The 24362-nt window shown below is 36.8% G+C and overlaps 1 protein-coding gene across 3 annotated transcripts in view; it reads left to right on the top strand.

Moving 5' to 3' along the window:
• NRK (Nik related kinase) overlaps positions 1 to 24362 on the top strand; it is a 159730-nt gene that overhangs the window by 117857 nt on the left and 17511 nt on the right. For 2 of the 3 annotated variants that reach the window (XM_049872091.1, XM_049872093.1), the window contains exons 15-23: positions 3466 to 3533; positions 5419 to 5513; positions 8190 to 8287; positions 9517 to 9893; positions 13370 to 13664; positions 15787 to 15892; positions 16835 to 16990; positions 18943 to 19086; positions 21337 to 21495. In XM_049872091.1, coding sequence (XP_049728048.1) covers positions 3466 to 3533; positions 5419 to 5513; positions 8190 to 8287; positions 9517 to 9893; positions 13370 to 13664; positions 15787 to 15892; positions 16835 to 16990; positions 18943 to 19086; positions 21337 to 21495 — 1498 coding nt within the window. The remainder of the gene's footprint in view (positions 1 to 3465; positions 3534 to 5418; positions 5514 to 8189; positions 8288 to 9516; positions 9894 to 13369; positions 13665 to 15786; positions 15893 to 16834; positions 16991 to 18942; positions 19087 to 21336; positions 21496 to 24362) is intronic. The other variant, XM_049872092.1, reaches the window with a different exon arrangement.

Raw genomic sequence — 24362 nt, 5'->3', positions numbered from 1 at the left:
TATACTGAAGGTAGACGCCCAAGCTGCTCTGAAGGCATTGGCGAAAAACAAGGCTCCAGGAATCGACAGAATATAAATTGAGATGTTTCAACAAACAGATACACTGCTAGAAGTGCTCACTTGTCTGTGCCAAGAAATTTGGAAGACAGCTTCCTGGCCAATCGACTGGAAGAGGTCCATATTTATGCCTAGTCCAAAGAAAGGCGATCCAACTGAATGTAGAAATTATTGAGTAGTATCATTAAAAAATCACACAGAAGTAAAATTCTGAAGATCATTCAAAAGTGGCTGTAGCAGTACATCAACAGGGAACTGCGAGAAATTCAAGTCTGATTCAGAAGAGGACATGGAACGAGGGACATCATTGCTGATGTCAGATGGATCTTAGCTAAAAGCAGAGAATTCCAGAAAGATGTTCACCTGTGTTTTATTGACTATGCAGACACATTTGACTGTGTGGACCATGACAAATTATAGATAACATTTTGAAGAATGGGAATTCCAGGACACTTAATTGTGCTCGTGAGGATCCTGTACGTAGATCAAGAGAAGGCAGTCATTCGAACAGAACAAGGGCATAGTGGGTGCTTAAAATCAGGAAAAGTGTGTGTCAGGGTTGTATCCTTTCACCATACTTACTCAATCTGTATGCCAAGCAAATAATCTAAGAAGCTGGACTATGTGAAGAAGAACGGGGCATCAGGATTGAAGGAAGACTAATAAACAACCTGCGTTATGCAGATGACACAACCTTCCTTGCTGAAAATGAAGAGGACTTGAAGCGCTTGCTGATGAAGATCAAAGACCACAGCCTTCAGCATAGATTATGCCTCAACAGAAAGAAAACAAAAATCCTCACAACTGCACCAATAAGCAACATCATGACAAACAGAGAAGAGATGGAAGGTGTCAAGGATTTCATTTTATTTGGAACCACAATCAGTACCCATGGAAGGAGCGCTCAGAAAATGAAACGACACATTGCATTGTTCAGATCTGCTGCAAAAGACCTCTTTAAAGTCTTAAAAAGCAAAGATGTCACCTTGAAGACTAAGGTGTGCCTGACCTAAGCGATGGTGTTTTCAATCGCATCGTATGCATGTGAAAGCTGGACAATGGATAATGAAGACAGAAGAATTGACAGCTTTGAATTACGGTGTTGGCAAAGAATATTGAATATACCATGGACTGCCAAAAGAACGAACAAATCTGTCTTAGAAGAAGTACAACCAGAATGCTCCTTAGAAGCAAGGATGGTGAGACTGCGTCTTACATACTTTGGACATGTTGTCAGGAGAGACCAGTCCTTGGAATAGGACATCATGCTTGGTAAAGTACAGGGTCAGTGCAAAAGCGGAAGACCCTCAACAAGATGGATTGCCACAGTGGGTGCAACAATGGGCTTAAGCATAGCAACAATTGTGAGGATGGCACAGGACCGGGCAGTGTTTCATTCTGTTGCACCTAGGGTCGCTGTGAGTCGGAACTCACCTGACAGCACCTAACAGCAACAAAGCTGAATAGGCGAGTGTGTGAAGAACTCAGATTATTCCCTTGTTGATGTTGAGTCATGACTTCGTTGTTGTTCCTCATCAGCAGAAGGGCCCCAGATCACTACATTACTTCTTTGTGAATGCTTCACAGAAGTCTACTATGAAGTCTTTCCCGGACAATTCTTTTTAAATCTGTTCGCCCTGATACCAATAGTCCTGTGAAATGAGTAACCAAATATATTCCTTTCTAAATACTAACCCACTGGCAAAAGGAATATAAGCCAGATTTTATTAGTTAGCAGAGGCAATATATCTTCCTCTGCCTTATTAAATGATGAATTTACTATTAAACTCTCAGCTAATAGTTTTTACCTTAATTATGGCACCTTAAGTGGGAAATATAATATGCTATGTTTGACTTGTTTGGAATACATCATTTGCCTAGTTATATGCTATTCTTACTAATAATTTTTTCTACCTATTTTTCAGGCTAAATATTGCCAGCTCATTATAGGCATTGTCTTATTTTTGGCTGTTATTTATTCCGAGTAATTTTGACCTATGGTTTATAGGAACCAATAAACTTTCTGAGATCAGCTCTTCATGAACCAGGAGACCTAGGTTGGGCTAATATGATGCCAGCCACCTGAATTGAAAGTAAAAAAAGTTAGGCAGATGCTTATTCTGAATATTGCCACAGATCTGGTTATATTTGGAAACACTGATTAGCAAAACGTGCAAGATTGACAATATTTTTCATTTATTACCTATCTGTTACCTATCTGTCTGTTAGGGTATAAAGACAAACTTGATAAGTCACTTTTAAAGAGGAAACAAAGTAGCTTATTAATTTCTAAATCATATGTATCTAGACACTATAGAATGACTTTACCAGCCTGAAAATAGTAGATTTGTTGTTTTTTTTCAAAGAAGCACGTTGAATGTCCTTTCTAAATAACCTAATGTAACTGCCTCATTGCATGTCAGAATAAACTTTTTTTTTTAGCAGCTAAATACTATTGTGTGTAGAAACCTGGTGATACAAATCTTAGTGAAGCAAAGTAACTTCTCATGGCCCTGGCTACCAATATTGGCAGAAAAAAAAGGTGCCTCACTGATGGAATATGGCTCATTACATGGGCTCTCTCTTGAGTGTGTTGCTGTTATTAGATGAGTGAGTATTCAGTAAGATCCAAATTAATTCATTTGGAAGTGAAAAAGTGTTTGGAACACTTTATGACAGTGTAAAGTGAAAAATCGTGCTTTCTTAAGGATGGGAAAACTGACTCTTGAGAGATTTTAATGATGTGTTACAACTTTTGAAAATCTAGCGTTAGCTTAAAAAATAAAAAACACTAAACCCAGTGCCATTGAGTCGATTCTGACTCCTAGCAACCCTATAAGACAGAGTAGAACTGCCCCACAGGGTTTCCAAGGAGCGTCTGGTAGATTTGAACTGCCGACCTTTTAGTTAGCAGCTGGACGCTTAGCCACTATGCTACCAGGGTCAGCTTAAAAGGGTAAGTGAATTCTGTGTGAGAAGTTTAACGTTGATATAAAAGACAGTATGATAAAATGGAAAGATCTTTAAATTAGGAGTTTGGGAGACCAGTATTCTGGTTCTAGATCTTCCACTGACTTGATGTAAAACTCTTCAAAAAGTCATTTTCTCTCTGGGCTACAGGTTCCTCAACAATAAAATGAGGGTATTTGATTATATGATATCCAGAATTTGTTTTTGCACTAAAATTCTGTCATGTTATAACTAATGATGAGATTGGAGGCAAGGATATCATCAGAAGTTATGGCTACAAGCTTTTGTGAAAGTAGGATCTCTATGTATGAAATCATATTTTTACAAGTTGGATCCTTTAGGAAAATATATCCGAAGAAAGACATTTTCTTATAAAGTAATAACTCATAAGAAATTATGATTGAGAATTGTACTGAAGTATTGAGTTGTGTCTTTAAGGTCCAGGAAAGATCTACTTCTATGCCTTACAACCAGGATCGTGCGCACCGTGTCACATTCTCTTCGAGGTACGTATATTCAAATTACCAACAATTTCCCATTACATGGAAAACAAAAGGGTGTTTCTTTGATGCCAAGCTCTGAATGAAATCGAGACTAAATTGCTAGTGACAACGTCATCATCATTGACGTCATTGGTCCACATTTAAAATCTCAACTTCAGTGATTCATTAACTAGGTCTTTTCCCATTTGAGTGTATTACAATTTCAGTGTCATTTAAATTCACAATTATCAGTGAGATCTACTATTTAATAAAAGAAAACCAAAACAATGAATTCTTTGATAACTTTAAATTACTAATTCATCATAAAAAGAATAAAAAGACAGGTGAAATTTCAAAGTGATTATCTTTGCATGTACCACATGATAAAGTACTCTCACAAATGATCCGTAACCTCAGAAGCTAATGTCACAGAATAAGCAAGATCGAAAATGACCTATAATCAAAATCAAATCTAAAACTCAAAATGTTATATAATAAAATGGCATAGTGGCTAAGTGCTGTGGCTGTTAACCAAAAGGTCGGCGGTTTGAATCCACCAGGCATTCCTTGGAAACTCTGTGGGGCAGTTCTACTCTGTCCTATGAGTTGGAATTGACTCCCCGGCAATACAACGGGTTGAGTTTGGTTTCTGGTTTTCTATAATCCTGACACTAGCCACTGTATTTTTTTTTTATCACTGTAATACCAGTGATGATTGGTAATTTTTAAAGATCATGTTTCATATTTTAGATGTTGTGTGCAATGTTTTATGTTTGAAAGCCAAATTTTAAAGTAGATTTTCCTTGAAAATCATATTCCCTCCAGCCACAATGGTAATGGAGAGAACCATTCACTCGGACATTTAGTAAATATTGATTGAGCTCTTAGTGTATTGCAGTCCTGGACAGTATGGTCAGATGGCTGAGAGTTGAGAGTATGGAGTGTGTATATTCCTACCCAATTAGTTTTTAATTCCTTATATGTATACCCTCAGATTTAACTGGTGTTCAGAAATCTTGGGAAATTAGGAAACAAACTGGGAACTTTCTCCTTATCTGCACTCAGGAATGGGTTGGCATGGTCCTTCTGGCCACAAAGGAAATAAATTAGTTTTGTTTTGAGTAGCTATTTTTGATATCATGGAGCATGATTTTAAGACAATCTAATATGTAAAAATCAAACTTACTCTTACACTAAGAAGTGATTGCTCATTTTACGAAAGGACTTTTGAGTTTATAGATAGCAAATACATTGCCTTTAAATATGGCTAAATTTATAAAACTAATTTAAATGAAATGTGAGACTTCCCTGAAATGTGGGGCCATAGAAAGACTTTTTGTCTGTTCCACCCGAAGTCAACAATCTTTCTACATAGAAATTCCAAAGCAACTATAAAATGTAACAGCACTTATCCAAAGGAACTTTCTAAATATTCCCTGAATTTGCATAGTAAGAACTAATGTGTAAAGAAAATGTGTTTAAAATTTAAAAAAACTTTTTTTTTTTTATCCATCTATCCATCCTAGCTTTTTTACCATGTTCAAATTCTCCCATACACTATATGGTTATATTTATTGTTGTGTTACCTAGGTAATAATATTGTCTGAATGTTAGCTTAGAGAAAGTTTATAGAAATTTTTAAAGAAATAAATCATATGTGTGAAGTACACATTTACTATGTGGAAACTTTTTTTTTACTTTTATATTTTGGAAATTATTTCTCAGTTCTAAATAAGATAGGAGATAGGTGAAAAACGGAATTTGGAAAACATTACTGAAGTTCTACTTCTTTTCAGTTTGATATATAGCCATATCTTTAAGCAAAAACTTTGTGCTGGTCTTCTTGTTGAGTTTTAGTTTCTCTTTATGAATGTTAAACATGTCACATGTTTTTTTGTCTTTTCATTAGTGTTCCTCAGCAGTCTCTTTTGGAACAAGCTCAGAAGCCCATTGACATCAGACAAAGGAGTTCACCAAATGCTCAGAATTTTCCAGCAGCATCAGGTGATTCAAACCACAAAGTTTCAACAGTCAAACATAGAGCTAATGTTTATATTGCAGAAGTTGAGAAAGAAGAATTCCAAGAAGGAATGGATCAAAAGTGTCAAGGAAGCCCAAGTAGGAGTAGCACCAGGAGGCCATTGTATTTGCCAATTGGGTGGTCAGTGGAAACCTTTGAGAAATGGAACATAATTTTTCTGAAGTTTCTTCTTTCAGTTTTGTAGTAGTTAGGAATGTGTCTAGGGAGGTAGGGGAGTCATCTTTATTAGCTTATGCACCAGGTGAGAAAATATGGGAAAAGAGCTTAGCAGAATCCTCTCCAGCAGATTAAAATTTATAAGCAACCTTTAGAATATTGGATGGAGTACTTGTGGGCATATGTTTTATTTATCAATTTGTAATTTCACCTCACCAAAGTAAGATATATACCCATCAAACCCATTGCCGTCAATTCCAACTCATAGTGACCCTATAGGACAGAGTAGAAATTTCCCATAGGGTTTCCAGGGAGTGCCTGGTAGATTCACACTGCCAGCCTTTTGGTTAGCAGCCAAGCTCTTAACCCTGGTGCCACCAGGGCTCTAAATGTTACAAATTGGTGTTTTTACTAAGAAGACATGATAAACTAATCAAATCATAGAAAATAACTTCACAAATTGCAATACAAATTTCAGACAAGTGCTTTCAGTTAACACGTGCTTTTGAGAGAGTTTAGATGAATCACAGATTTGTGAATATTAGGATAAACAAAGCAAAAAGGTATGGCTTGGATCATAAAATCTGGCAGTATCCAATTAAGTAATCCAGGGAAGTTATGCATGCCCGATTGAGTGCCTGAATCATCTGTTAAAATGTATCATACAGATTTTTATTAAAACATTAATAACAAAAAGGATATGTAGGTGTACCTCACTTTATTAAATCTAAACATTCAAAGATCTGAACTTAAAAACTTCATAGGTCTTATTTTGAAGAGACTCAAATAGTGGCAAAATTCTTTTAAATAGTAGTATCACCTCATTCAGAAATACTATGTTGTGAAAAATAAGAGAAGCCTGAGTGTAGAGTAATTTTGGAATTCCCTTACCACACTCTGAATCTTTTCTTTCTAGATTAAGTAGGGTTAATTTTGCTCATACTAGGCAAACAAACACTCAAGTTTTATTCATATGTATTTGTGCGTATTGAGTTTTGACTTTTTGAAATAAAGGAATTCTGTATTAGGCCCCAGAGCAGTCATGAGTAGTACTGAGAGGGAGATGGGGATAACATCTGTGCAGATGATAGCTAAGGATCTTTCCAGTTCTAAAATTTGATGATTTTATGTGTGTTGCGTAGACCATTGGAGGTTCCCATGAGCTTCATGCTTCATCATGCAGGAAATAAGTGTACCTTACTACAAATTTATCTCAAAATCTCAAACAATCACCCAAACTTCTTCTTTGGTCTAATACTATCCCAGGAGACTTGGGAGAAAATGCTTTTCTGCAGAAAAAGAGTAAATGGCAAAAATATAGTAGTGCCAAAGTATGGGGACACATAACGTGGAATATGTTCAGTATAATATTCTCAAAAGACAGCAGTGTTTGCAAATACATGCTTTTTAGAGTTGTAGTGCCTATACCTTGCCTGTATATACCTAAGCTGTAAAAAAAAAAAAAAAAGAGAGGCAGCAGTATTTATCTTCAAAATTCAGGCACGTAGCAACAATAAATGAGGGCCTGAATGTCCCCTTAGTAAAGCTTTTTCTAAGTAAGCATGCCAAGACCTCTCGGATTCTTGAGCCTGATAAACGTTCACACTGGATTTTAGCCACAGGTGTTACTTAACATACCACAGCTCTTACTATCAAAAGCCAGACTTCCAAAGTAGATAAATTTGTATTATGAATGCAAGTGTTCACACTATGAAATTGAGCAGTCTAATACGATAGCCACTAGCCATATGTGACTATCAAAATTAAAATAAAATTAAAGTTCAGTTCTTCTGTCACGTTGGTTACATTTAAACTGTTCAATATCCACATGTGTCTAGTGGCGGCTGTACTGGACAATGCAGATACAGACCATTTCCATCAGCACAGAAATTTCTATTGCACAGTCCTGCTATAGAAAGATTCCTGGTTTTATAAAAGGTTAAGTTTTTCTCTTTTCAGTTGTGCGTTCCCCAGGTGTATTGAAATACTTAAGGATATATCATTGAGTGTAAATTGGGGGATTAAGGTTGCAGAGTCAACTCTTCTCTTGAGGTTTTTGGCTAATCCATCATCTTCCAACACATCGTTAGATCCTTTTTCTACTCGTTAGCATGTGAGGCCAGTCGTACCACCCAGCCCTTCCTATTTTTGATACTGTACATTCTTTTTTTTTCTAATGGAACTATCTGGTACCAGTCAGCTTCCTTTGTGTGCCACCCCTTCTTAGACAATTAGAGAGAAATGTTTAGCAGTGTAAGCTTAATATTGAAAACGGAATGGCCACGTAGGTCTACAGAGGGAATAGAACTTGATCCTGCCCCTGCAAACAGAATTGAAGGTCCTGTCCTCATGAGAATTTTTCAGCTGACATTTCTGAATAGAATCATAAGAGGGTATGAAAAAAATACTGGGGGATTGAACTGCACAGTGAAGGTAATGGCTGTGCTCTTCAGTGTTGCTAACGCCTCTTTGGCGTTCCACAGAATCTTCTTCTGAGGAGGAGAGTCCCGTGACCGGGAGGAGGTCCCAGTCATCACCACCTTATTCCACTATTGACCAGAAGTTGCTGCTTGACGTCCATGTAGGTTTCCATCTTAACACATTTATGTTTGTTCTTTTTAATTTTAATTCTTTCTTACTTCCATTTTCATCTTCACTTAAAGAGGGAAAGGGTTAGAGTTAATTTTTTTCATTAATCATTTTCAGACAGATTTCCATTGGTATGTTAGCATGCAGAATATGAAATCTAGAAATTATATTTGAAATGGGAAAACAATTGATCTGAAAATATTTTACTTTTACACTCTTATGTCAGAACATTTTTGAGAGAGAATGATAAAGAGCTATTTATAGAAGCTAACTTCAAATTAAGGGGTTGAGGTTAGATGTTCAGTTTTTGTCTAATATAATTTCTTGGAGGATGAGGCAATGTATATAATAAAACAAGTAGTGAAAAAGAAAGTGACATCTGAATGCGTAAATAAAAAGGTTCTCCAACTTTTTTGCAGTTATGCTTTTAGATTATTTTGTTTTACATTTATAATTACTCCCACCCCACCATACACGCACCCCTTCCAGACTGCCTAAAGCTGCTATGTGACCAAAATCAAACCATCCAGTTGCTGTCAAGTTGACTCTGACTCATGGTGACCCCATGTGTGTCAGAATAGAACTGTGCTCCATAGGGTTTTCAGTGGCTGATTTTTCAACAGTAGATGCTGGGTCTTTCTTCCAAGGCGCCTCTGGGTTGACTCAAACCATCCACCCTTCAGTTGATAGCTGAGAGCTCAACCATTTGCACCACCCAGGCACTCCAAAGGTGCTATATCGTACGTACCATATTTAAAATGTGGATTTATATTAATTGCTTTTTAGAGGTATTTGAGATGTATTAAGACATCTCATGACCTGTAAAACCAGGGCTGAGAAATTAACGTATCAATTTAAGAGCCTTGTGTTAATCCCAATATATCGGGATAAAATAAAAGGAAAGAAAATGACTGCATCTATAGAGCATCAGATTACCTGTCCTACTCTCTTGCATCAAAATCAGATATCTACTCTTAAGCAGATAAGAAGTGGAAATAAAAAAACAAAATGACTAGATTTTGCCGTGTGTGATCCAGAAAAGCCAGTCTGAGGTTTGGGTTTTGCCATCTGATCCTCACTAAAAGTTGGCTCTCTCCAGTGACTGAACATCTTCATTTCAGTTGAAAATATATTTTTTTAATGTTTTCAGCTTGGAAACTTTCCAGTCTAGAAGAAAATGAAAGGCTGCTGAGACTACATTAACCTTTCTTGTACACACAGGTACCAGATGGATTTAAAGTAGGAAAAATATCACCCCCCGTGTACCTGACAAATGAGTGGGTAGGCTATAATGCACTCTCTGAAATCTTCCGGAATGATTGGGTAACTCCTGCACGCGTCATTCAGCCACCTGAAGAGGATGGTGATTATGTTGACCTCTATGACGATGCTGGTGCTAATATTGATGGTGATGATGATGATGATGATTCTAATGACGCTTACGAAGATACCTATGACCATGAAAATGAGAACGAGGACTTTGATAACCAAATTGATCAGGCTGATGATGTCCATGAAGACTATAATGATGATGACAACAGTGATGAGGCTGTTGCTGAAGAAGACAGTTATCATGATGACGGTCCTAGTTGGCCAAGGTTGGTTTTTCGGGATGACTTTTATACTATACATGTTATACAATCTCAAAACTATGTGCATATTTCATTTACTTTAAAAATCCATTACCAAGAGGATGAATGAATTGCACTTGTGTATACTAAATGGCTTCATTTTCAATAAGAGCTTTTAAGTTTTTTAATGCAGCACACTTAATTTTGTGTTATTTTTACATTTTTGCTAACATTCAAGTATTTATTGGGTTCTTTACAACTGAAACTGTCTGGGTGTTTCTGTTAAAATTAATAAGTCATCCTACCCTGTAAAGACACAGTGGCATAAAAAAGGATGTAGCAAATGAAGTGTGCTATTTAATAACTGTAAGATGAAGCCCTGGTATTTGTGAACAAAAGCTCTAAATTTGTTGAGAAAAATGAATTGCAAAATTGACTCTCATTGCTTGTTATTTTCAGGCTGCGAATTACTAAAGTAGTGTTATTCTTAGAATTCTGGAAACTGCTGTAACAATTCAGTACTCAATCACTTTTGTCTTCCTATAGAGTAGTTGCCCAAAGTGATGATATTTGGTGAAATAATGCTTTTAGCATGCCACCAGTTGTTTGCTGTCAATGAAGTTCTTTGCTTATCTTTAATCAGATAGTGTTTTCTGTTTTACATATGCTCACGGTTTCCATTTAAACTGCATCAAACAAAATTAGTATAGTATCATATATATCTATATATAAAAAAAACTATATATATATAGTATATATCTACATTTTAGTATTTACATTCTAGTAGAGTATGTTGTTGTTAAGTGCTGTTGAGTCAGTTCTGACTCATAGCAACCCTACGGGACAGAGTAGAACTGTCCCATAGGGTTTCCAAGGAGCCGCTGATGGATTTGAACTGCTGACCTTTTAGTTAGCAACTGAGCTTTTACCACTACACCACCAGGGCTCCTGTAGTAGTATAGTATAGTATTTACATTATAGTATATAGTATATATTTAATGGTAACATTATAGTATTGAAAAAAAAACCTGTTGCCGTCGAGTTGATTCTGACTCATAGTCACCCTATAATATATATTTGCATTTTTAGGTAAATTATTCACAGTGGGAGAATGGCGTTGTTGTTGTTTTTTATAATATTAATACTCACATATCATTTTGCTAAATTGTTGAATAATGTTATTGGGGGAGCATACGTGCCAGAATAGACTACATATCACTCAGCACTTGAGAAAAACTTCCCAAAGACAAGAATGTATATAAAATATAAATAAATTGTGATATAAATTTAACAAAAACATTAAATAATTATGACTGTGGTGAAATCAAACCTTCTAGGAATAAGTGCACAGTGCAGAGTATATATAACTAAATCACAGTGTTCTCCATTTGTGTTATCATTGTCTGTGAAGCTTGTTCTTTTATAGAAGAGTTTTAGTCTAAAAGCCACTTGCAATAGAATCTGTTAGGATGCTTCTTAAAAGTGGAGAATACTAGCCCCATTACAAATGTCCTACAGTAGAGCATCCCTTATAAATTAAAGTTTCAGAGCCACTGGCCTAGAGATGCACAGCATTGCCATTTGTGTTCATTTGTAAAGCTATTCCTGCTATGCAAACAAAAGCTCATTGTCTGAAAAGAAAGTCAAAGCTTATCTCCTGAACAGGGCACTAGTTCTTGCAAATAAGATCTCATCATGTCTAATATTAATGTCTCCATCTCTACTGGGCATGGTTTTAGTCAAAAGATTTGTCCCAGTTAACTCATATCCTTGATATCAGTGGTTCTCTATCCAGGCTGCACATCTGACTCACCTGAAGCAGCTTTAAAAAAGTACCGTGCTATTGCTTGGGCCCTACCCAAAAAAAACTATTGCCCTTGAGGTCGAGTCGATTCTGACTCTTAGCAACCCTATAGGACAGAATAGCACTGCTGCATAGGTTTCCAAGGAGTGACAGGTGGATTCCAACTGCCAGCCTTTCGGTTAGCGGTCCAGCTCTTAACCACTGCATTAAATCAGAACCCCTGCAGCTCGATCTGGAATGGAAATATTTTATAGCTGAAATTCTGAGAATATTGATTAACGTTCCCGTACACACTAATGCTTTCCTAGATGTGGCACATGTGTCTAGCAATGTCTCTTTAATGAATTGGGGAAATCTGGTGTTTAATGAAAGAATTTGTACCACCCAGGAAAAACTGAAGAACTTTGTGCAAACTATTCTTTGTTGTTTTACCTGTATTTAATCTGAATTATGCTTGAGTGAATGATTTAATTGCTTCAATTTTGGGCTGTCTGTCCAGACTTATTATTTTTCTTCCCCATCGTATTAGACCTGTTAAATGCCAACCAGGTAGTTCAGGGCGCATTTCTCTTGTTGTCGTGCCCCTTGTGTCTCCAGAATCTAAACAACATTTAGAAATGTCATATGAGGGAGATCAAATGTTCAAGTGGATAGTGAACAGAAGTCACTAAAGGCTAATCTTTCCAATGCTTCATTTTTCCCTTGTTGCCTCAATTTTTTGTTGATGGGCAGCAACAGGAACAGTTCAGGAGGAAAACATTATTAAAAAGGGTGGTTGTGGAGTGCTCTATCATTATGAGAAAATTTATGTATAAGTAGGCATGACCCTTGTGGATAACTTTTAGATAATTTCCACATAGCAATTTTAATTTCCATGGTTATACACTTCTCAAACAGTTGAGATATCAACATGTGTATAAAAAATGTAAATGAGTAGGAAGATGATCTTCATGTGTTTAATTGGGGGAGAAATTGCCAAGAGCTCTTTTTTTTGGCCAACTAAAAAATCCATCAGGAATTCCTTTGTCAAGTAAATTTGCTTTTAAAATTACCAAAGGCACATGTGTTTAATGTTGTCTCTTATGCAAAATAGATCATTGGGACATTTTGTTAAGTTTGGCGTACTTAGCAACTAAGTAAATCGCTATCATAGCTCTATAAGATATGAGATCTATGTTACTGAACCTCCTGGTGGTAATAATAGGCCGATGAGATTGCATAGCAAAGCAGTTTATACACGTGTTAAGAAAATCAAGGCAGATGTTAAAATCATCATACCATAAATTACATGAATTGCAAAACAAACTGTTTAAATATGTTGTGACTGAGCAGAAAATATGGACTTGATGATTCATATGGTTGTGAAGTTATTAATGTGTGAAATATTGTTTTATTTAAGGAAAAATACATGTTCTTGCTACTAACCTAACACATATTCTTAACAAACAATGCAAGTTCTCTTGCTTCTGCCATTCAGATGGCTATGGTGTTAATTCGGTATTTAAGATTGACGGGACATATAGACGTTTGTCTTACCCGTGCTGTAGCAATAAGCTAAGTTGAAGTGTTCACATTGAGCGAAAACGTGCCTGGACGTGGTAGGTATGTTTAAGAGGCATCCTAATTCTGTTTCATTTGGTGCCTTTCAAATGTATTTTTGTTGGGTTGCTTTCTTTCATTAATTGGAGTTTGTTTTCAGTTCAAGCTATGGAAAAGGTGGAAGCTGCAAACAAGATGGTAGAGATGGAAGTGATAGAAGAGGAGGAACCTATAGAGGCAATGGGAGCCATAAAACCAGTAGAAGCCAAGGAGAGAGTGCAGCTATTGGAGACCGTGGAAGAAGAGGAGGCAAGGAAGGAAGTGGAGGCAAAGGAGTCAGTGGAGCCAATGAAGAGAGTGGAGCCCACCAATTCAGTGGAGGAGAAAATTGTGCAGAGGCAGATGTTCCAGGATTGGAGAGACCAGCATCCCAGGATTTTGAACATCAACAGGAGGTAAGGCACCATTCAGAAAAGAGAGTGAACTCATCTCATCGTGAATGTTCCTTCTTGTGATATGTAGTGTTTCCAGCCATTCCAAGCAGATATTAACCTTCTACCACAAAGCTTTAAATGTTTTTCACTGAAATATATAGCCTGCTTACACTAATGTACAGAGAAGAAACTCAGGAATAAGAGCCACAGAATGTGACAGAATTTATGTGGGATGCTATAATGTAACCTGTGGAAAAACATAGTAACTAACAGTCTATCTGTTTGATAAGCTCTTCTGTGTGTCTAAGTAGTAATTCTTGGCACGGAGAGAGATGTGCTGCCCTGTCGTAGACAGGTTTTATGACCTTCCCAATCACAAAAGTGCTGTATGGTGTCATGTACTTTTTTAAAACGAAAAGAAGATCCATACTCCATAAATTTCAAAAATTCTCCTTATAATAACTGGAGATACCCTGGGATGCTATAAAACTTATGTTTTAATGCTTTGAATTAGATAAATAGATATTTTCCAGTTGTTGCGGAGTTAATTCTGACTCATGGTGACCCCATGTATTACAGAGCAGAACTGTACACCATAGGGTGCTCAAGGTGTGACCTTTCAGAAATAGACTGCCAAACTTTTCTTCTGAAGCACCTCTGATGGGTTTGAACCTCCAGTCTTTTGGCTAGCAGCCAAGCACATTAACCATTTGCACCACCCAGGGACTCTAGATGGATACCAAAAAATCTCAAACCCATTGTCGTTGAGTCAATTCCAACTCATAGTGACCCTATAGGAGAGAGTAGAACTACCTCATAGGGTTTCCAGGGGGTAGCTGGTGGATTCAAACTGCGGACCTTTTGGTTAGCAGCCTGAGCTCTTAACAACTGCGCCACCAGGGCTCCTCTAGACAGACAGACAGATAGATAACTTTCTGACTTTTACTGCTTTCCCACTGAAAACCATCTGGGAAGTTCCCCTTCTCCCTTTTTTCTTGTTTCCTTCCTTCATTGATTTCTTCCATAATTATTATGTGTCAATAGTTATTAAGGCCAGGCCCTAGACTGGGCCCTAAGGCTGAGTGACTGGATAAAGAGAAATAATCAAGGATGTATTAGACATAGTTCCTTGCCTTTTAGGAGTTCAGAATCCAATGTGGCAGAAATGCAAGTAAATAAATAACTAAACTACAGTGTGGTAAGTACTGTAATGAAACTAGGGCCAAAATACTTGAAAGCACAGAGGAAAAAAAAGGGGTATGTAATTCTGCCTTGAAAAGTCAAGGATGATATTTGAGTTGAATCGTGAAGGATGATTTGTCCATCAAGCCAGAGTGGTGAGGGGGCAGCCTTTTGGGCAGAGGGAATAGCTTGCACAAGAGCATGTTCCCAATCTAGAATTTCTGTTGGTAGATCATCCACCAACTTGGCCATATGAAAATCCTCACTGTGAATTATTCATGCTCCCAGTTCTGGGACTGATACCCCCACACCGGTGCTTTTTTTTTTTTTTAAGTGGCTATCTGACATGCATAGCTGAATGTAAGCTTTAGAATCAGTCTTTGCTTTGAAACTCTGGTTCCTCTATGACCTTGAATAAATTATTAAACTTCCCTGAGCTTTAGTTTCCTTATTAGTGAAATGAAAATAATTATACTTACTTTGTTGTTGTAAGGATTCACAAAAATATATGAATAAAATGCTTAGCACAGTACCTGATACATGGTAAAAGTTCCACAGATGTTGTTGTTGGCCACTGTCGGTTTGGCCCTGACTTACGGCAACTTCATGTGTTACAGGCCTATCTTCCATGGAACTGCTGGGCGGGTTCAAACTGCCAGTCTTTAAGTTAGTAGCTGATTTCAAACTGCTTAAGCCGCTCAGGCTCCCACAAATACTAAGTTCCCAAATTGTACAGTTGGAGGCATGAAACTCCTTGGCATTTCTCCTCTAACATCAGTCGTCTCAATATAGATTTTTTCTCTCCCTTCTGATAACATTCTAGAGTTCTACTAGGAAATGTGGATTTTATAAGACTATTAAAGAGATGGTACAAATTTTGTGTTCCTTTTTCAGATGACCCCCAGGCATATTTCTCCCGCTATTAACCTCCTGATAAAATGGATTTTGTTTGTTCCTTTAGGTGCCAAGTGGTGGAAGTGAGGCCTCAAATATCATTGCCTCAGTTGCTGCACCCCCAGCACCTGATAATGACAGTAAGGATATATCAGATTCATCAACAAATTCAGGTTTTTCTGCCAGCCATTCATCTTCCAAAGGTTCTGGGAGGGCTGCTAATGGTGATTTTACCAGTGCCATCTGTGTGTTTGATATGGTCTCTTTGTTACCTAGTGCTGCCATAACAGAACTACCACAAGTGGGTGTCTTTAAAGAACAGAAATTCATTTTCTCACACTTCTGGGGGCTCACAAATTGGGGTCTCAGCCATGTTGATTCCTTTCTTGTTGGGAGCCCCAGGTGTTCCTTGGTTCCTTGGTGTTCCTTGGCTTTTAGACGATCCTCACATGGCATCTGTCTTCCCCGTGTGTTTGTCCCTGTGTGTATTCTGGTCTTTTTATAACTTAAAAGTGACTAGTCTTAGGATCCAGCCTACACTGTCATAACCTCATTAACACAGCAAAAGAAAAAAAATCCTATTTCCAAACAGGATCACATCCACAAATACAATAGGCAGGAATTCGTCACATATTTTGGGGGGGACACAGTTCAATTCATTACACTCTCCAAATGTTATCTGTTTACATATTAAATACAGTGCCTGACCCACCAGTTCAGGCTCTGGAAATAATCAAACCATTCTGATATTCACTTGACATAAATTCAGATTGATATGGGCTTTAAAAAAAATCTACCCCTTACTGAATCTTTATGATACCTAAATTTAAAAAACAATTGAGAAATTGAGTCCTTCATCTGGATTGTCTTTTTCTTTTTGGATTTTAGTCACAGTAACTTAAAATACATTCATATTCAGCAGTATATTTTAACCCATCATGATTTGTGCTATCTGATGGATGGTTTAGGGGTTACTGAAATGATACTTCCAATAGAAAATAAAGTACAGTGAAATAAAAGGAACTTTTCTAGGCGGTGTCTCATTTGTGGAAACCCCTAAGCACATATGGTGTATAGACTAGTAATTTCTCTCAATAACTTCTTTCTTCTCCCAGCATATGGCGGATTAGTGGAAGTACCTGAGGAACCTCCTAAGCAACCCTCTGATATCAATGTTAACCCACTCTATGCTTCGTCTGCATGTAAAAAACCACTAATCCACATGTATGAAAAGGAATTCACTTCTGAGATCTGCTGTGGTTCTTTGTGGGGTGAGTTTCGATTTCGTTTTGTTGCCAATTGTTGTTTTGTTTTGTTTTAAGAACACATTTTTAACTACGTAGCAAGCTTTTGAAAAGCAGAGTCTTATGCCACTTGGCTGCTATTATTTCTACCAAACCATGACCAGTCAATTTTTTTTACATGTATTTTTAGTAATTAATTTGCTCAGAATTGGTTTGCCTGATTTTTTTCACTCAATGCAGTTTGATATTTGAATTGACTCCCCTTCCCCTTTTTATTCTATTTTATTTTTAACCTGAATTAACTTAACCACTATGCCACCAGGGTTTGCCAGTTTAAAAATACAAAATTGGAATAAAAAATACTTATTTGAAAATTTGAGCTTAGTATTTCTAAGTTAGGGAAGTGTGCAACATATGATACATAATGAGATATTACAAGGAAGAGTTTTGTAGGATATTGTTTTTAAATAGTCTTTAGAATTTGTGGAGGAAGTTCCTTATATAATGTCTTAACTTTGACAGACTTTTTCAACTCTTTTTTCCTTGAAGATTTACAGCCACGTTGATAGTGCCGAGACAATATTTTACCTCAAGCCACTTGGAATCATAAATGAAATAGAATAAATGAATTTAAGGCAAGGAGAAATGAGAAATAAATGCCAACCTCCAACACAGATTTTGATATATGATTGAATGGGGGACAGGATTTTAAATTAAAAATAGAGCCATGTAGCAAACATTAAAATTATATGGATCAAACAACCGAGAAAAACATGTCATTCTCAAAGTTTTGCTAATGTGTCAGATAACAAGAAAGCAAGGTTGACATTATTAACATTTCAGTCAGGCAACTACCCAGAGCTACACTTATTGTCTAGTAATTCATTTTTATAATTTATGATTTTATACTTTGGAAAAAAAAAGTTGTCATCAAAATTGACTGCACTCCCCTCCCCCCACCTCCATGATTCTCCTGTGGGAGGAAAAGGCAATTCCTAAACCTGTGATTGGATATGACTTAAAGAACTGATGGAGGACAGAGTGGGAAAATGAAGGCCAAGACAATTCTTTTATCCAAACTTGATGCAGTCAAGTGGATTCTGACTCATAGTTACCCTATAAGACAGAGCAGAACTGCCCCCTAGGGTTTCCAAGGAGCTGCTGGTGGATTTGAACTGGTTAGCAGAGGAGCTCTTAACCACTATGCCACCAGGGCTCCTTTTACCCACAGAATCCAAATATGGTCCAAGTGGAAGGAGACTGTTATAGTACTGTGGCTTATTGTCTCCTGTCTTTCAGTTTATGGGGGAAAATCCACAGTGGTTTGAAGTATAATTTAACTTTAGTTCCAACTTTTATTTCGGTCCTCTCATTTGGTCTTTAAACAGTGCTTTAATTTGAAGAAATAGAGCCAGCTGACAAGAGTGTAGGAACACATATACATGAACGTAGGAACTAATTTCATGGACATTTAGCAGTATAACAGGGTTTTTTTTTAATTTATGGATGAACATATAAATCATTAAATTTAGAAATGATTATTCTACATATAATTATTTTAAAAGCATTAAAACTTTAGGGTATAGTTAGGAATGAGAAACCACCAGAATTGAAATCTTTGTATGTGTTAGGCAGCTTTACTGCATAGAGGTGACTTTCAAAAGGGTTGACAGACTTTGATAAAGTTTGGGGCACTAATAAAGAGTGTTGAGGTATACGTAAAGTTCTATTTGTGGGACAGTGAACCAGAAACCAGCCAGTAGAATATTGCCAGAGGGTATTAGCTTCTATATTTTAATGTATTTGAATGAAATTTCTTCTGCTGGCAGAGTTCACAGTTACACAGAGTGAGGTTAACAGTCTAAAGTGATAAAAAATCCTCTTTAGATTAGCACACTGCAATAGCAAAAATATGAACAGAAATGCAGTTCTAAAAAATGATCTGAGTTAATATATCATATTTTTTTAAATACAAACAGGAGTGAATTTGCTGTTGGGAACCCGATCGAACCTGTATCTGATGGACAGAAGTGGAAAGGCAGACATTACTAAACTTATCAAGCGAAGACCATTCCGTCAGATTCAAGTTGTAGAGCCACTCAATTTGCTGATTACCATCTCCGGTTTGTTTAAGAACTAAAATTAACTGAGTAATTATGCAGATGAATTAGGTTGCAAACTGGGTTAAAGATTTTCTCAGGTTAAGGTGTTCAGAGGAGAACACTTTAGATATAACATTTAATTGGGACTCCAGACTTGGCTATTTGTATTTTTCTTATCTATTTACAATTTAAATTAAAACTTCTGGGTTATGTTAAAACTGAATTGCCTTTTAAAAAATAATTGATTTTTCTTGTTCTTGTTGAAAATATACACGGAACATTCACCAGTCCACAATATCTACATGCACAATTCAGTGACATTGATGACATTCTTCAAGTTGTGTAACCATCCTCACCCTCCTTTTTCAAATTGTTCTTCCCCCACTAACATAAACTTACTACCCCCCAAGCTTCCTATTTAATCTTTCAAGTGGCTATTGTCAATTGGATCCCATCTAGTTAGTTCTTTAAAAGAGCACTCTGCTCAGGCAGACCTTTACTAATTAAGCTAAGCTATCGTTTGGTTTAAAGAAGAACTCAGGGGCTATTTTCCATTTCAGGTTTACTTATCTCAGGGCATTAGTTTCAGGCGTTCATTCTCAATAAGCCTGAATCACCTTTGATGCCTGGATATTCGATTGTAATGCACCTGGCCAAGGTCAGGGATAAGAAAAATGAAACCATTTGCATCCTTGAAGGTTGTTTCCGAAGTAACGCCCTACAGCTTCACAGCTCAAATGCTCACCCACTCATACACGTGGGACTAACCACCAACAATCACATACCCGTTCCTTGTGATGTATTAGAAGCAACAGAAAACAAAGTGAACAATAATTGGATAAGAAAGTGACTCTGTTGTCCCTAACACAGCCTTATCACAAGATCTTGGAGATGGGGCCAGAAGCAAACATGGAGCCCTAAAATCCTCTGCACTCTCCTCACATAGTAGTTGAACTTTTGGTTTGGGGTTGTCAGAACCTGGACCTTTGAATATGAGACCCATTGTCATCAAGTCAAGGATAGTGCAAGTAAATGGGTATTAACAATGATAGTGATTACAAAACAGTTGATATCGGGAAAACATTTTCATTGATGAAAGATAAAAGATGACCAATGAAAGAAGAGGAAAACTCAAAAAAAAATCTTAGATTCAAATGATGCTAATCGCAGTCAGTTATGTCAGTTTGTGTATTCTCTGTCTAACAGCCGTGTGGCACATGATAATGTACATTCTTAAATATGGTTAACTTTGCTTTACGTTTTTATTAGATAACACCCTCTATAGGTATTCTCAGACTTCATGATTTGTTAGTCATCATTTGTTATCATTCATTTAAATTGTTTGAGGTACACAAGAGCAACATTTAGTTTTTTAAAACATCTGGGTGGTTTAGAGACTTATTACCCAGCTTTTTATAGCCCAGATTTGACCTTTAATGTTTGAATTTCTCTCATATGTGGATTATATTTGCGTCAAATTGTACTGAGAAGATCAGTCTAGAAAGATACCCAGTAGTTTAAAGGCTAGATTTATTTTAACATTTTAGAAAAGAATGACAATAGACATAGATGTCTGAACCCTAACATTGTTTCAAAATGTTATATAAAACATTAAAGATTAATCACACAAGAATCTTATTGTTGTTCCTAGAAATCTTAGAAAACTTAACCCTGAAAATGACTTTAAAAGTGAATATAAATATGTAATTTCAATGGTTTGTTTTCCTTAAATAAATTATAAAATTTGACAGGATTCACAATTAAAAATTAGCGTTAAAGGTAAATTGGATTATGTTTTAAGCATGCTAGAATGACAGACCACAAGTGCCTCATCCCACTGGCTCCAAAAGCCCAAACAGTCACATACCCCTCTCACACATACAGAGGTTTCGACACTACCCGGGACACCTTCTGGGACTCTGAACCTCATAAGGGGCATAACTTAGACAAAAGCCAAGGTACAAATGAGTGGATGGTAATTCTGTTGTCTGCACAGTGACACTCTTAACCTGCCCCAAAGGAGTGTGCTATGCCCACGTTCGACAGGCACCTAGGGAGCTGGTAAATAAGAAGTGAGTTTATTTTTGAATCAAGAGAGGCTTTGCTATCACATGTCCAAACAGAAGAGAAGACATTGATGCAATGTGTATTTTAACAATAATTTTACTTTAATGCAAACATTTGGTTAAAAAGGCAAAATAACTTTTACTCTTTTGTTCTTCTAATACATGAAACATAGACTGAATTGAAGTATCTTTTCTTATCTATCAGGCCGTAAGAACAGACTTCGGGTGTATCATTTGACCTGGTTGAGGAACAAGATTTTAAATGATGATCCAGAAAGTAAGAAAAGGCAAGAGGAAATGCTAAAGACAGAGGAAGCTTGCAAAGCTATTAATAAGTTGACAGGCTGTGAACACTTCAGTGTCCGTAAGTCCCATTTAAAGTTTATTATATCTATATGAATTTTCCTTCATTTCATCCAGTGAAGTACATTGTTTTGAAAAGCAAAATAGAGAAAGGAAAGGACTTACAACTTCAAATACAAAGAAGAATGGATTTCATTGAGACATTGTCTAGGTTTTTATGCTACAATCATGGCTGTTACTGTGAAAATGTTGACTGACTGAAATAGCTATTGAAGTTACATTTGGTTGTCTCTCACACCTTTCTCCCCTTCCCAGGCAGTCTAGATATTCCAGATAAACCAGTATTTTTTTCCTTGCTCCTAGATAGCTTCAAGTATATAAATGTTCTTGATGTATCCTTAGCAACCTGCAAGGAGATTTCACAAAATATTCATTCTTTGGAACAGCAATAAAATAGAATTCATTTTTTATTGTAAAATCCCTCTTAATACTGACCAAAAAAAGTTGCATGTCAAAAAGAAAATTATTCTGTGAACTGCTCGCACTGTCGATGTTCATGAGTATAATTGCCAGATATTTCTTGTCTGGTTAGTGTTTTCATACACCCTGTCTCTTCACAGTCATCCACTGCGAAATGGAGGAGCAACTCCAGGGTCTCAGAATCTTTTTCTCAGCTGTCAGAAACTGGGAAGTAATTTCATCCCACTCTGTTCCATTTTGAAGCAAATCCCTTCTACTCTCAGCCTTCTTTTTCTTCTTTCTCTCTTCACTAATTGCCCCCTCAAGCAGAAGTAGTGACATATGTGGGAGATAGCTGGGATCCCATTATATAAATTGCAACAGGATACTTCTGTCCTGACTGGTCATTTCCATTCTACACATAAAGTAGCTTTCCCAGGATAGGTATCACACACACCCATACAAACACACACACCATTAAAGGAAGAATCAGATACTCAGATAATTTACGCGTTAAATAAACACACCACTTTCTTCTAGTTTGAAGTATCACAACTTCTCTCCAAGTAAATTTGGAAGCCCCGGAAATGAAAGATACCCTACCCTGTGTGTTAAATCAGGAATTTCTATAACAGAACTGCCTCCTGTTTACTTGTATATTGTTAGTTCAATAAGAGATCACTACAAATGTAGTCATCTTGCAAATCTGTGTCCTTGGTAAGATGATAGACTAGGTAACTCCAGTTTTCCTTGCTGACCTCATATCAATCCAGCCCAGCTCGCAACAACTAAAAGCATTTATCCCACTAACAAGTGGAACAGTAGCACCTTTACACAGGACAGCACTGTACTCATACATGCATGGTATTTTCATAGCCTTCCAAGACCCACAAAATAATGTGGATTACTACCCTACATTAAATTTATAATAAGCATTTGCTTAACAAGGAATTCCTTTGCTTTTTGGGGTTAATTGACCATATTTCTTTGACCTACTTGGGAACAGTACAAAAAACAATGAAAGAATAAGCTAGCCTCAGATCAACAGGGAAAGAACTTGTGTATTCGTCTACAATGAAGTCTGGCTAGTGAGGCCAAAAGCAATACCCCAGCCAAGGAAAAGGGATTTTAACACAAGGTTCAGGTCTAGCAGATTAGATAACAAATTCCATAAAAGCCAGAAGGGCTAACTGAGAGCAACCAGATACCATAGGCCAAGTTGGCAAGAACTTGAGTCCAGGGAAGTCATACAAGAGAAGGCACAGAGAGGCTATGTCCAGAATCAAGGGAAAAAGTAGCACTATCTGTCTTACAAAGTTCTTTTCTGGAGAAAGTGACAGAGGAATGTAGTGACTAAGGGTGCAGTTAGAGGTGGACAGGCTGGCTTGGAATCAGCCACTTACTAGCTGTGTGACTTGGCACATTGCTAGTTAATATTTTTTTGTTTCCTTTCTTTTTAAAACAACTTTATTGAGATATAATTTACATGCTATAAAATGCATGCTTTTCAAGTGTACAATTCAATAGATTCAGTATATTTAGAGTTGCGTAACCATCACCAATATCTAATTTTCATCACCCCAAAAAGAAACCCCACATCTATTACCAGTTACCTCCCATCCCACCTCTCTTCCTCCCACACTCCTAGGAATCCACTGATCTACTTTCTTTCTCTATGAAAAACAAAACAAAAGAAAACAAACCCGTTGCCATCTAATTGATTCTGACTCGTAGTGACCCTATAGATTTGCCTATTCTGGATGTTTTTCATGTAAATAGAATCATTCAATATGTAGTCTTTTGTGACAGGCTTCTTTCACTTAGCATAATGATTTTTTTTTTTTTTAAGATTCATCCATGTTGTGGTATGTATCAGTACTTCATTCTTTTTTATGGCTGAATAACATTCCAATCTGTAAATACACCACTTTTCTTTATCTATTCATCAGTTTATAGACATTTGCACTTTTTCCACTTTCAGCTATTGTGAATAATGTTGCTATGAACATTATCATATATGTGTCTGTGAATATGTATGTTTTCTTTTCTCTCAGGTACAATTGCCAAACTGTTGTTCAAAACGCATTATTTTACATTCCCATCAACAATGTATAAGGGTTCCATTTTCCCCACAACCTTCCCAAGACTTGTTATTGCATATTTTTTATTATAACCATGAAGTGGGTATAAAGTGATAGCTCATTGTGGTTTTGATTTGCATTACCCTAGTGACTAATGATGCCGAGCATCTGACGTGCTTATTGGCCATATGGTCTTTGAAGAAGTGTCTACGGAAGTCCTTTACCCATTTTTTGGTTGGGTAATTTGCCTTATTTTTGAGTTGGGAGAGTTCTTTATATATTCTGGATGCAAGTCACTTATCAGATATATGATTTATACTTAACCTCTTTGTTCATCAGTTTTCTTAGCTGTAAAATGTGGAAAATAATAACTCATAAGGTAGTTTTA

This window comes from Elephas maximus, chromosome X, assembly GCF_024166365.1.
Source record: "Elephas maximus indicus isolate mEleMax1 chromosome X, mEleMax1 primary haplotype, whole genome shotgun sequence".
Lineage (NCBI taxonomy): Eukaryota > Metazoa > Chordata > Mammalia > Proboscidea > Elephantidae > Elephas > Elephas maximus.
Note: the sequence above shows the minus strand (reverse complement) of the source record. Positions and strands in the feature narration are given on the sequence as shown.